Source organism: Scleropages formosus, chromosome 6 (assembly GCF_900964775.1).
Source record: "Scleropages formosus chromosome 6, fSclFor1.1, whole genome shotgun sequence".
NCBI lineage: Eukaryota > Metazoa > Chordata > Actinopteri > Osteoglossiformes > Osteoglossidae > Scleropages > Scleropages formosus.
Window position 1 is genome coordinate 9,122,800 of NC_041811.1, and position 14,616 is coordinate 9,137,415.

The window sequence follows — 14,616 nt, forward strand, 5'->3', positions numbered from 1 at the left end:
GAGCGACCTGCTGCTCCATAGACTGATGGATAAAATGGGGCACATAATACTATAGTTCCAAAAACAGGAGGTACAATGAGTCCTGACAGTACAGTGCAACTGTAGAAATATGAACACACATGCTCACTCTCACATGGACACACACACGCGAGGGAGCTGTCACCTTCTGCCTATGACTCAACTCATCATTAAAATGGAGATACACTGTACTGTCATAGATTTATTATGAATATATTATCATAATGAAGTGAAACGGATGTAACCTGACATAAGGAAAGGATGCCTTGTTGAATTTATTAGCGGCAGATGCCGAAACAGTAAATATACACAACATAAAAATATTGCGCACGTAGAAGAGTGGCTACAAGTCACCGAAAGCAAGGTTACGCTACGAACAGCAAACACCCGGAAAGGACACACGTGCAAGCATACACGTGTATCTTCAGATACACTCCAGAAGCTCTGGCATTAAGGAGCATAGTGAAATGTTCATTCTAATTCCAGGGGACAGTAAAGCTGAATCCCCTAGGAGACTATGTCTCCGGGAGATGGAAAAGGGACACGGTCACGGCGTGCTCAAGGTTCTGGCGGGAGACGATGGGCAAAAAGACAGCATCAGCAAGCAGACGCTCTGCAGGGAAGGTATGTAGATGCACAGTTTACTCAGTTCTCCAGGCTTCCTTCGGGCTGCAGTGTGACAGGCAACTCACTGTCACTAACTGTCCGTTTGCTCTGACACCCAGCTGAGCCATATTCGGCGAGCAAATCAATCTACCAATCCATTCAATGAGCCAATCAATTAATTAATCAATCAATCAAACTATGCAGGTGAGGAATTGTAAGATGGTTTAGCATTTAAATGGCTATTTCAGTTTTTTCATCTTTAACACTCCCTTCAAAGAACTTCAAAGTTTCCCTTGCAACCCCTAAAAGTAATACAATCCCTGAGAGGGAAGGGAAGGGAAGGGTAGGGTAGGGTAGGGTAGGGTAGGGAAGGAATTGAAGGGAAGGGAAGGAATTGAAGGGAAGGGAAGGGAAGGGAAGGGAAGGGTAGGGAAGGGTAGGGTAGGGTAGGGTAGGGTAGGGAAGGAATTGAAGGGAAGGGAAGGGAAGGGAAGGGTAGGGAAGGGTAGGGAAGGGTAGGGTAGGGTAGGGAAGGGTAAGGAAGGGAAGGGAAGGGAAAGAATTGAAAGGAAGGGGAAAGAATTGAAGGGAAGGGAATGGAAAGGAAGGGATGGGAAGGAACTGAAGGGAAGGGAAAGGAAAGGAAGGGAAGAAATTGAAGGGAAGGGAAGGAAAATGTCTTTCTGAGGAAATGTCCATGAATTAATTCAGCAAAAGCTGAAGGAGAGAGGAGGAGTCGCCTGGAAAGGAGGAAGTGATGGGAATACAGCCCCCAGCAGCAGCTCTATTACACTACAGAGTACAGTGGGCTTTATAATAAACCAACTGTGTGTGTGTGTGTGTGTGTGTGTGTGTGTGTGTGTCCATATACCAGAGTGCGCACAACAGGGAAAGAACATATGTCTGCCTCTTGGCTACAACACAACACAACACAATTAAGAGAAATTACATTCCAAATGCTGTAATACTCAGCAGGCAGGACGCTGTGTGATATAACTGAGGTCTTTTATTTCGTGAGGACAGATGAGCACAGCGGGAAGAGGGGTTCTTAGACACGCCCACTCCAGGAACATCTCTTGGGGGGGGGCTCATGAAAAACGGCTGCGAGGTGACTCTAAGGCCATACGGAGTTCCGACGAATGCGGAACAACACTTTTAAAAAGTAGCGCTCGTGTTCTCTGCCCTCCTAAATCCATACATCTCCCAAAAGCAGAAAGGAAGCGAAAAGAAAACGCACATTTTCTCCTTGATCCCGTAAGATCAGCAGGGTCTGAGATGTGTCCAGACGGAACAGCTACAGTGGAGTGTGTGGACAACTGTGCAAACTGCGGTACCCCAGTTTCAGAGGATGGTGGAGCACGGCTAGTAAAGGTCTCCGTTGCCAAGACTTACCCAGACAGGACGCCCAGGACCAGGTTGAGCATGAAGAAGGAGCCGATGATGATGAGGGGGATGAAGTACAACCAGTTCCAGGTGTTCCCCGCTGCGTCGTTGGCCTGCGGACACAGAAAGAGATGGATTAAGTAGACGAGACATCTGTCATGTCCCAAATGTGACAAAGCAGACAGGTGACCCAGCTGGACGATATATAGCGGTGAGTCACGGTGTGATGGAAACACGCAGGGACACACACCACGCTGGTCGACTCCAATGTTCTGACCTCAGTAGGAGTGACACACAGCTAGCTGCCTTAATTCCGACACTGTGAAAGACGCAGGTGTCCATCTACAGTGTGCTTCTTTCCCCCAGCGGAAACATATTTTGTTCCATGATCACGTCGGTAAAGGCCTCGGAGAAAACCGCAAACACTGTTCACCTGGGTGAAGGACCAGAGAACTGAAATGAAAGCAGGAGAAGGGACATTGGGGCCATTTCTGGGAAATATAGCATCCAGAACGCGGTACAGATCCCTGATTGTGTCCATGTGTGTATTTACTGCTTGCGACATCAGGGTTCAACATATCTACTTCATAGGAATAAACCAGCAAGATCCAGGTGGAGTGGGGGATGCAGTGGCACAGTGGTGCAGTGGAGCAATGGATTTGGCCGGGGCCTGCTGTGGGGGGGGGGTCTGGAGTTCAAGTCCTGCTTGGGGTGCCCTGTGGCAGACTGGAGCCCTGTCTAGGGTGTGTCCCCCCTCCCACACCCAGCCTTGCGCCCTGCGTTGCCGGATTAGACTCCGATTTGCCGCGACCCTGCCTGGGACAAGCGATTGTAGACATTGTGTGCGTGTGTGAGTGTATGACATCCAGGTGGATCATTGCAAGCGCAGGACTGGTGACCTTTGCAAAATGAGCCTGGTCTGTCATACACCTTTTCATTTCAAGCCAATCTAAACAGCTTTAACAGCGTTGTTGACACTGAGTCTCATGGTAGTGTTACTACGTGGAGGTAAAGGAATTAGGTATAATAAACGAAATCAACATAAAATCTAATAAGGGCAGGGTTTAATCCCTTAATCGGACACTCGGGCGGCTAGGTGGGATCCAGCGGAGCCGTGGGCATGCGATATTCCCGGAACGGCTAGAGGCCGGCTCTATCGAGCGCACAGCCTGGGGTGAGAACGTCCACCGAGAGCTGCTCAGAGAGGAGGCAATGTTACAAGGAGCTTTCCACCCGCCTTACGTTGTCAGGGTGAGGTGGTTCCCATGGCGACTGCAGCAACTGCCTCAGCACGCAGTGCTAATGGCGGGAAGGATGAAATCAAAGGGAGAAGGACACCCGGTGAAGGATTACGTGCTTCTGCTCAGGTAATCCAGCTGGTACGTCTGCACACCATTCACAGCAGGGGGCAAGGAACTTGGACGGGTGCGAACGAGGTGAAAGTACAGGCCTGTCCTGAGCGTGCGCTACTGAGGAACACGGGGTGACGTCTCCACGGGAGCGTTACATCATTCCCAAAGCAGGGCCGTCTCTGTGGGATTGGACCTGCTGGGGTAACGACTCCAACCGCAGCGATCTGAGCGATTTAAACAACTAACCGAAGAGCTTCCCGTAAAGCAACCGCAGAATTAGGGCAGCAGGCGGCGCAGCGGTTAGAGCCTCGTAATCTAAAAGTCCTGGGTTTGCATTCCTGCTGCTCCTGTAGTAGATGTCTTGTATTTATTCCGAAATGATGCAGTAAAAACTTACCCTGCTGTATATGTGTGTAAATCACTGCAGGCACTCTGGCGTACAATCCAGCACTGCCAGTGGAAAAGGAGTTTATGAAAATGCATTTTGAAAAAAAGAGTCTAACCATTCAGCTCACGAAAACGTGCTGTGTCATATAGAGTTCAAACTTAAAACCGCTGTTGCACCGATAAAGATTTAGCGAGACCATACAGGAAAAGTACCCTTCACGAGAAAAGGAAATGAGAGCATTTCCACAAATCATATCCAACAACCTCCCATTGCCAAGATCAGCTCTTCATTACCGGTTTAATTTCGGTGCCACCGTTACATTTTCAGATCCGTTAAAAAGGTAACTCTTGTAAAAAGTAACTGTCATAATGATCTTCTTTCCGAACAGATGTTAATTATATTGTACTCTGGAGGAACTGTTTACAGTAACATAAGAACAGCTGTAGATGGACCTGTGCCCTTAAGGTTGTCGGTTCAAGTCCGAATTGCTCCAGCTCTAGTACCCGTGACCAAGGTACTTAATATAGTTAATTCAGTTTTACAGCTTTATATTATAGTTTTATACTTTTAACCTGCTCAGTAAAAAGGTCAAATACTGTGTGCCATTTAATAAATGTTCGTTAAGGAATAAATTGTTATTAATAACCTAACCACAATTAAGTCCTTGCTATACAGGAAAGGTCTACTCCAAATTATTGGACAGAATTTAGTTCTAAAGAAATGCGATAAATATGAAATATATAAAGAATATAGATATAACAGACATATAAAATATACAAAGGAAATTCAAGAAGTAACTGGAATAATTTGGATTTGACCACATTTTTAGTATTATGGATACTTTTTGATTTGCCCTTGGAAATATAAAAGAGCTTCACCCTACACACAGCAGTTGGAAAAGCACAGTTAGCTCCAAATTTCATGAAATATTTATTTTTTTATCCTGAACTTCTCCGGTGTTGTGTGTGTCTTCACATGTCAAGGTGGCTGATGGCTATAATATCAGAGGCAGCAGTTAACAAAACTGTTGAAGTTTTAAATGAAGCATGTTCTTGTTCATAAAGCCAGTAATGTAATAAATTACCAAAGATCCATTCAGAACATAGATTAATTGGGCCACTCCATAAAGACGCAGGGAGTTAAGGAACCGACGGAAAGCGCTTCACTTTATTGTCATTTATACTGGAAACTGGAAAGTGGTTCGACCTTAAATGAGAGCGCTGGATGTTTGGAACGAAGCAGCCAGCTTTACTCCCTGGGGACAGCTGATGTCCTGTGGTCTCCGAACACACACACACACACACACACACACACACACACACACACACACACACACACAATGACTCATTATTCGAACTGTAAATGTGAGGCTCTCGGCACTGCTGTGCGTCACACAGGTCTGTGACAGAGGCTCGGAGGTGCTGATTCAGCAGCTATCACTGTTTTCAAATTGTGCCACCCCCACTTCCACTCCCCCAACCCTGTCACTGTGTCTCCTGCCCTCGGGTGAGGCTTCAGCACCCAACCCCAACTTCTTCTCCTCGCTCTGTGGGTCTCTCCGTAGGGGAGCTGTGGGGGCGTTTGCTCGAGCCGAGAAACGTCTCATCTGGTTAGCTCCTCAGCCTCCTCCACCTCCTGGATGTGCTCTGACCCAGAGCTCACTCTGAACTTGAACACTTTCCCTCCCAAATCCACTGAACACTTGTGCACTAAAGAGTTCTAAACAGAAAAGTGCTGCCGTTAAACACTTGCGCCTGCGGTGAGTCCAAGTGCTTGCTCCTGCAGAATGCATTGTTTAAAGGACCAGGGCACCGCCAGGACGTCCCCCACAAGAAGAAGCGATGGAATCGATACACCAGCCGGTTCCCGAGGCTGCGGGGGACAGCGTGTTCCATACCAGAACTGCTTAGTTGTGTTTTCAGGTTCCAACAACTCCCCAGCAGGACGACATTAACAATGGACAATGGAGGGAGGCTACCAGTGGGGCTCGGGGCAGCATCTACAGGGAACTGGCACCAGGAAGTTGTTGGAGCAATCTTAAGCTGACCACACCAAGACGTCCATTAAGGCTATTCGACAGGCTCTGGCCAAAGCTGAAGTGTCTTTCAGTGGGGCTGTAGGCCATCTGCCGCCTGGAAGTGTGAGGAATGTTGAGCAAAGAAGCTCCAGAAGGACCGTAGACTGGGTCCCAGCACCAAAACCACCTGAGCTAAGAACTAAGTCTCATAAACAGAACTTCAACCCCTTCAGCACAGAACTACATTGCATCTCTAGCATCTCTCCTTGCCTCATGTGAAAATTCAAAACTGTGATGCTGCAAGAGAGGGAGGAAATGCATTCTGGGAAAATCCCGACCGACATTACACATGTGCGGATAAAAGAAAAATCCCTGGTAACTGAGACAGGTGAGATCATCAAATGAAAATGTCTTTTGAAGCTACCTCTAAATAAGCACATAAATGAGTCTAAAACTGTAAACAAAAGAAGACCAAGCCTCTACATTACCCACCAGCACTAACGTATGAACATCCTTAGCTGTTCTCTGCTATGGCGCATCTGGTAGATTATTGGTTACAGGCAGCGCTTTGCGCTTTGCAATCAAAAGACCTTGGTTTAAATTCCTGCTCCTGCTATAGTAGCCCGATGGAGGTACTTATCCTGACTTGGTACAGTAATAAATACCCTATGGTATAATTGGTATATCAGTATAAGGAGCTTAATATACCATCTTAATATTGTAAATTGCTTTGGAGAATAGTGTCAGTTACAGTAAAGGAATAAATGTAAAGACCAAAGAAATGAATCATTTTTTTAAATCCAATACATTTTTTTGGATTTTGAACAGTAGGATTAGCCAGGAGAAAAGCAAGCCTTTCCACATGACTTGAGCATGCATCGTAGAGAAAAAAAGTGACCATTTCTGGGAGCTGACACGAGAAGCTGCTGCAGAGGATTTCTTCGGAGACTCGGAGCTGCAGATGGAAGAAAAAAATAGATTTTACAATTTATGAACGACAGCATGATTCCCAGATAGAACATTTCGCTGAACAGCTTTGGAGCTGCTTCCATAAAAAGTGCGAGTCTAACGGAACGTCAAAAAATAAGCTGAGAAAATCCTGCCGCAGACACGCCAACCAGCTGTCATCCAGGAACAGCGCTTGAGCTGAAAAAACACCTTCTGCCCAACTCCAAGGAAGCAGAAGTCCGACATGGAAAAGCAGCCTGGACACTGATGTGGTAATAATCTGATCGGATTACCACCGTTGGGCTTCCGAACGCTCGAGGCTTGCGTTGGTAAAAGCCCCGCAACTTTTTCTCTCCGCGATTGATTGATTCTGTCTGTCATTTGGAGCCTGGCCTCCGAAGCCATATTCCAGTGATGCTAATTCAATCACTTCCACAATTGAGTTTGACAGCTATTATTCCTCCCCCGCTCCACTGGGCCGTCTATGGTTTTCCAATTTGAATTAAGGCACCCCCACTCATAGGGAGCAAGGGGGAGGCAATCAGTTCTTCTGCGAAGCATGCAGGTTGGGGGGGGGGCAAAAAAAAGAGTGCACAAAATACACCAAAGAACACTTGGTGAGGTGGTAGAGACAGTGTGACACACACACAGACGCACACAGAGGCAGGCTGTCTCCACCAGAGAAGCTGAGACTGAGGAGTGAGCGGCTGCCATAATTCCCGTTCTGCTCCATCGTAATGAACGCCGAGACCCAGTGGCCCCGGGAGGGGCCGGTCATTCCTTTCAGGGAGCGTCACTCCGCATCAGCAGGACACGTTCAAGGCTGCCTAGCAATCACGATAACGGATCGAACATCCCAAGACACTTTGGCTAACTAGTAAGACTGTGTACCTGGCATCGTTGATCCAAAGTGTACAGGCAGACAAAGTGATCATAAATTCAGGGTTCTGGCAGGTCAGCGCATTCACTAAATAATCTCACAGTTCAGAATCTGAAGGCAGTCACATCAACTGTGCATCAGCTGTCCCCAGCTCAGCTGTGATGGACACCACAGTGAATCTGAAGGTTTTGAAGCAGAACTGGACTCTGTCACTGTGACTCATTGTGAGGTGCATGTCTGATTTGTGAGATAATTATGATTTGTGAACATGGTTAATGTTGAATATATGTTCTTATCTGAGTCATCTGTTTCTCCTTGTGAACAAAGCAACCTGAGGTTGTTACTATTCATTCAGCCCAAACCTTTCTCCAAGGTGACTTGGGTTCGTATACTAGGTTTGTACTTTGCTCTACATTGATTATTAATACAGGGGTATCAGTTCAGGGTGAGTGCCTCGATTGATGCTACTGCAGCAAAACTAGGAACTGAACCCTTCAAATTACAAGGCAACAGCTACACGATAATTTCGGAAATGCCAGACAGGGGGTCCATCAGGAGTCACTTCAGTAAAACACAGTCCAGATCACAGGACGTGCACAATGTGAAGCAGTGGTCTACATTACGGAACTGGCCAAATTCCTTCAGGGAAAGAAATACATTGGACAGGCAAGCTAGGGTAAGACCAGCTGGTCAATCTGCGGTCAAGGGAACTGCAGATCGTGTCACACGTACCGCAAGTTCTTCAATACTGACTGACAGGTGAAAATGGAGTGGAGCTTCAGCAAGAAGTAATAAATAGCTCCAGCGTGTCAGCCACTCACACTCTCCTGCCCTGACCAGCCTCTGCTCCCCGCAGCCACCTGTGCTGTGAACATGGATTTCCAATTATGGATGACAAACATATACTGGAAATAACCCCTATTTTTCTTTGGTGGAGACTGTTACCCAGGGTGGTCCAGGAACATCTCGTATGGGCAATGAGGGTGGGTTAGGAAGGAGAGCATGTAATGTTACACAACCGCCATTCTTCTGGTACTGGAGCCCACACTGAGAACACGACACAACACAAGGTACACTGAGGTTTTCCCAGTCTGAAGCACAACTCAGAAGCAGACACCTTTCTGTTGGTGTGACGACCAAAGCCTGGATCAATCAGTACCCTACACATTGGAGCTTTAATAAATCAATCAGTACCCTACAATCAGTCAGTGATTTATTAATCAATCAGTACCCTACACTCTGGAGCTTTAATGATGCATGGACTGTGGTGCCGAAGAAGTCTTTGGACACCGTGAACCACCAGGAAAACAAGCAGATGGATGTTGGATAAAATCAAACCGTACCTCTCACTGAAAGCATAAATAATGAGATTGTCATAATTTCTTATAATTATTATCATTAATGGGGTATTAATGGTATTATCGCACTTTGGACGCATCATGAGAAAAGTGGATTCTCTCAAAAAGATCGTGATACTTGGAAAAGTTAAAGCAATAGGAAAAAAGAGGATAACCGGCAACTAGATGGATGGACTCAACCACAGTGAGAATGGGTACGCCCCTTTCAACACCGAGGACACAAGCAGAGAATAACACATTATGAAGAAACTCTATGTGTTCACCAAGCCGAATTCAACCCAGAGTTACCAAACAACAGCGATATGCAACGGTCAAAAAGGCTGTAAAGCTGAATGGTGACTTGTAAGGATGACTCGTGCAAATGAAGGACCGACAAAGCTAGCGGGGTGACTGCGGTAGACACTATAACCATGGACGGCATCAAAGGACAGCGGGTAGCCACACAGCTCGTGGGTCGTGAGGGCAGACATGGTTTAAAGTGAGACCCGGTCTGTGTAGTTCACATGTTCTCTTCGTGTTAATGTGGGCTTCTTCTCACAGTCCAAAGACATGCGTTTCAGATGAGCTGGTGACTCTAGACTACCTGTGGCGTGTGCGTTACATTTTTCGGCCGGCTGGCTGTTTAGGCAACATTAAATAGCGTAGTGCAGTTTATCCAGTGCTATAAGTGAACTTGGACAAAGATTTTAGCTAAAAAATACTAGCTCATAATAGCTGTATATCTGCTAAACAAATAAATATAAATGTAAACTATGGTAAACAAGCCAGATGGTTTAGACATTCAGCACCATGGACAGCAACAACGCCGCTTGCCATATTCTCCAGCTCTGCGCAGCATCCCCCAGGCTGCCCTGCCAATGGAGACCACTTAAAAGAAAAGGAAGTGTTTTGAAATCAATATTCCCCCTGGGAAATCCATCCCAATGAAGAATTGTAACAACACTGTGTGGAAAAGTCCGGAAGACCGCAGAAGTGCATGTTTTTGCAGTCCCTGGGAGTCCTCTCCCCGCCTTTATGTTGAATAATAACACAAAAAGAGAAGCAGGGGGAACTTCAAGGTTGATGCTCTATAGTGTTTCTTTCTGAGTGGAAACTGAGTCGATGAATCCATATCATTACGAGTTAGAGTTAAAGACATGGTCATCGTTTTCAGAATTAAAATGTAGCCTGTTAATGTAGCTTGATAATGTTCTGCTTCCTTTTGGTTCTTTTAGGTGTGTGACAGCTTTATGGCTGGAGGGGGTGGGGGAATGGGCATAATAGCTGCATAGGTTACCCTCTGTTTGGTATGACTGCCGTCCCTCAGCAGAAGGAATTCGAGGACAGCGTTCAGCACAACGGATAGCGACTGTGACCACGGGCAGTGAGACCAAGATCAGACGATGACGGTGAGCGTGACCAGTGACACCAACAGTAACGAAAACCACGGACAGTCACCGTGGACAGTGACAGGAAGCACTCACAGCAAAAGAAACCCTGAACGGTGACACTGATCACTGCCAGCGACAGAACCAAGGAGAATGACAGCTAACGCCGACAGTGATAGAAACTACAGACAGTGACCATGGACAGGGAGACAAGTCATGAAGGTGATGGTGAGCAGAGAAGCCAACAGTGACCGCAGACAATTCCAAAGCTTCCCCAACAGGCCATTACCCCACTGATATACCGCTGCAATGGGTTCCAGTCCAATCTGGCTCGAGCACCACCTGCCTGTCTGTTCCGGAAACGTTTAATGAGCGTAGGCATAGATGCGGCGATGCCGAACGTTAGAGCGTAGGGTCAAAGGCTGGCACTCGGACTCCGGATCAGCAGTTTTTAATGAGAGGCAGCAATGGCAGCGTCCTGTGACGACACGTCCAGTCCGCTTCATGGAAACACGGCCGAGACAGGAATGGGCCCCATTTAGACATGCTCCCTTCTGGTCTTCTGGGAAAGCGGATTGGTCCAGGAACCGATGTGACACGCGGTGAAACAGTAGGAGTTGTAATTAGCACGACGCAGAGTGCGCAGCAGTCCTGGGACAGCGCCCAAGTCTCGTGTAGATAATGAGGACTGAGCGCCCTCTTGATTAAGTGCAACAACTCATAATGAAGCAATCAAGAGGAGCTACGAACAACTGGGGAGGGAGAGCAGACAGCAAAGGACAAGCGCGGGTACAGGTACGAATGTCCTCAGCGGCGAACATTCGCTTGGTATTTGGCACAGACTTTTTTTTTTCTAAGTGACATATAGCTCAGACCGAACAAAATTGCTTTGAAAACAGACAAAGAGTTAAAGACGCAGACTCAGGATTATCAAAGCACAGGTCGGGTGTCTCATACCACCACGTTGTTGGTTCGCATCCCTCTAGTAGCGGCCTGTAGAAGTGACACTCACAAAGCAAATACACCGATAATCATAGCAGATGGTGTTGCACCCATTGACGTAGCTATCAGGAGATCGGGAGAGAAATGGGTAAGAAAGAGGTGGGGATGAAATCCTTCTGGGAGGATTCAGCAGTTCTGAGGGACAGAGGGAGCTCATTTCACCACAAGGGGCCAAGACCAAGAACATTTACCAGACGCTTGTCTCCAAAGTGACTTCCGGTGAATATCGTACAGAGTTTAGCTGACACCATTTCAGCCAACATGACTTGCAGTGCCATATTGACTCATCTATACACCAGTGGACCATACTCTCTCACAGTAAGGTCAACTTTAGGGTCACCAATTTACTTCAAACATTTTTTTGACTGTGGGAGGAAACCCACAGAAAACACAGAAGAACATGTAAACGCCATACAGACTGAGAGGGGATAGAACCCATGTCCTCTGAAACCACCCAGGCACTGTAAGACAACAGCGCTACTTGCGCCACCGTGCTGTCCGGAAGCGACAAGCTTTCGATTCTGGACCCCTTGTGAGAGGGACCACAAAGTGAAGGAGGTGGAGGAGCACTCTTCCTCCGATGTAGGGGACTATGAGCTTCCCAGAAGGACGTCTTCAATCCAAAGGGACAGTATCGTGTGCTGAAATTTTTGTTTATTTCAAATTTCTGTACCACTAGCACTGTTTAATTATCCGTTTACCGGAGCGTTAATCCTACAGTTCCTTTTAGGTGCTGTTTTCGTTTAATCGCCACTAAAGCACGAACATCATTCTAGTTTTCTTCTGTGCGGCAAACTGCCTCTTTGATCACACACCCTGCTACACATCACATTACAAGAATCCAAAAGGGAAGGATTAAAAGGATTTAAAAAAAGCTGTAATCATTTTCGATGAAATGCAGATCATCTCAGTCTTCCGTAGACGGAAGTTCCAGAACTATGTGAAAACGGCACAAATGTCACAGCAAAACGCAGGCTGCCAGGTACCATGAAATACCAGTAAGATTACCAGTAATATAACTTTTTATTTAAAAGAATTCGTAAAATTATTTTTCACGAAAACAATTCCTCTAGCAGACTTGCTTGGTTTTTCCCTTATAATTATTTATTAATATAGAAAGCTACGCGGTTTTACCGTATCAATTCAGGGTAAGCGCCTTGATCGACGGCACTGCAACAGTAGCAGGGATTTGAATCTAGAACCTACACATTGCGAGAAAACGGTGCTAGCCGCCACGCCACCTGCTGCCCCTGCAAGTCTCTTGTGTCTTATTCTCTATGGCAGCCAGATAGACTTAAAAATGCAGTGAACCGGGACCCCCAAGGTGGAGTTAAAATCCTGTGAGGGAACCTTCATCAAGGTGAGTCCCGGTGACTGACGATCATTCCCAGACACCAGCAGTATATCGCAGGAGCGGTCCTGTTCGACTGTTTAGCAGATTCCAGATGGAGACCCAGTGGAGATCCAAAGGCACAGCTGGAACTTGCCATTAAGGTGGGTTTGGCACCGGTGCGCCAGGCGGTGAAGGACAGCGACAGCTACGGTGCTCTTCTCGGAGTGAAAGCGCTCTCATCGCCGGCCTGCCTCCGACCCGGATGGGCGCTGACAGCCGAGGCGCTCGACCGAGTTCCGTCAGTTGCCTGACATCAGCACCCTCCGTCCCCCATCCCTCGTGTGTCAGGTGACGTTAAAGAGGAAAGGCTTGGCTGGGGAGGGAAGTCTGAGGTGGTTGCCATCCACCGGGTCCTGGTGGAGCACAAGAGCTCAGGACAGGCAACCTGTCACACGCTTAGCGGACTTAGTGAACCGTCTACACTTGACACTTAGTGAACTGTCAGCTCAATAATCCCCATGCTGTACCCAGAACAGGTACGCCTTGCTCTCCGCACCGTCCAGATGGCCAGAGGAGCGTCGGCTTCTGCTTTGTCCCCTCAGCTTATTTCAGATCACATCCACCACACACACACAGCAGGCCACCAGAGCGTTTCATACAGTCCTTCCGCAATAACACAGCAATCGCCCTCTGTTAATCTTTCCGTCCTGTGGGCATGACAGGTGATCTGTCAGGTGTGCGCGCGAGCTGCTACGTTAGCTTGGGGATCTGGAAGCCCATAGCCGGAGCAAACCTTCCAGGGGTCTCCACCCATAGTTCCAGGCAGCGGCTTGCCCTCCAACACGCTTACCGTTGCCGCATTTGCACGGAGCGCTCATGTGTGTCAGCAAAAGCCCTTGCGAGAACAAGAAACACATCTCAAAAACTCAGCCCACTAAATGCATGCGGAAACGAAGGCTGAGGCTTTGTCAAGCAGAGCTACGCATGACTCTGCTCCCAGCTTCACCATCTCCACCCCTCCCTCATCCGTCCCGTCTCCCTGCACAGAAAGAGAGATGGACATCCGTGCCCCTCTGAGCTCCATTAACGCGTGGCTGTTGCTCCTGTAAGCTTGCCGCTACTTGGACAAAGGGGAAATGCAGAAGGAGCCGTGGGGTCTGTGCCGCCGGGTGGAACGGTACTCCTGCGACTGCTTATTTCCAGAGAGATCCCTCCCAGTAACCCCACCTCCACGACAGACGTCATCGCATTTGGACGCGAGGCAAACGACACAAAAGCATCCTCTCCTCCGGTACCCAGCGGTTTTCATCCCTTGCCACGGACACCAGTAGCAACTGCAGCCCAACCCTCACACAATGGATCCCTTACTCATCATCAAGGCAACAGCAGAGGATTCCTCTCAAGGAGCTCAGGTAGAGAGAGAGTTAGAGTGGCATAAACATCGCAGTTGCCCTCACACAGCAGAGCACCGAGACCTGCTCGCTTGGCTCTCACCTCGAGGTCTCGCAAAGCTCGCTCTCCTCTCTTGCTTGCCACACGACATTGTTCCGCTGTTCTGGACCTGCGTTTATAGGAAGTGATGTCACGCAGCTTACTGCATTTACCACGAGCACAGTAGAGCTATTTAACAAAGTTATGAGAATCGATCACCTAATATATCTATATATATTTGCATGTGTACTGATACATATAAACCTTTACGTTACATTGAAAGAGTGGAGGTGGGTGCGGTGGCGCAGTGGGTTGGACCGCAGTCCTACTCTCCGGTGGGTCTGGGGTTCGAGTCCCGCTTGGGGTGCCTTGTGACGGACTGGCATCCTGTCCTGGGTGTGTCCCCTCCCCCTCCGGCCTTACGCCCTGTGTTGCCGGGTAGGCTCCGGTTCCCCGTGACCCTGTAAGGGACGAGCGGTTCTGAAAATGTGTGTGTGAAAGAGTGGATCGATCCGATCGTGAGCAATTATACC

General features: G+C 47.8%; 1 protein-coding gene across 1 annotated transcript in view; it reads right to left on the reverse strand.

Annotated features, from left to right (window-relative positions):
- LOC108922594 (voltage-dependent N-type calcium channel subunit alpha-1B-like) overlaps positions 1–14,616 on the reverse strand; it is an 89,140-nt gene that overhangs the window by 66,354 nt on the left and 8,170 nt on the right. Inside the window, exon 4 of the mRNA XM_029252826.1 lies at positions 2,017–2,120. Coding sequence (XP_029108659.1) covers positions 2,017–2,120 — 104 coding nt within the window. The remainder of the gene's footprint in view (positions 1–2,016; positions 2,121–14,616) is intronic.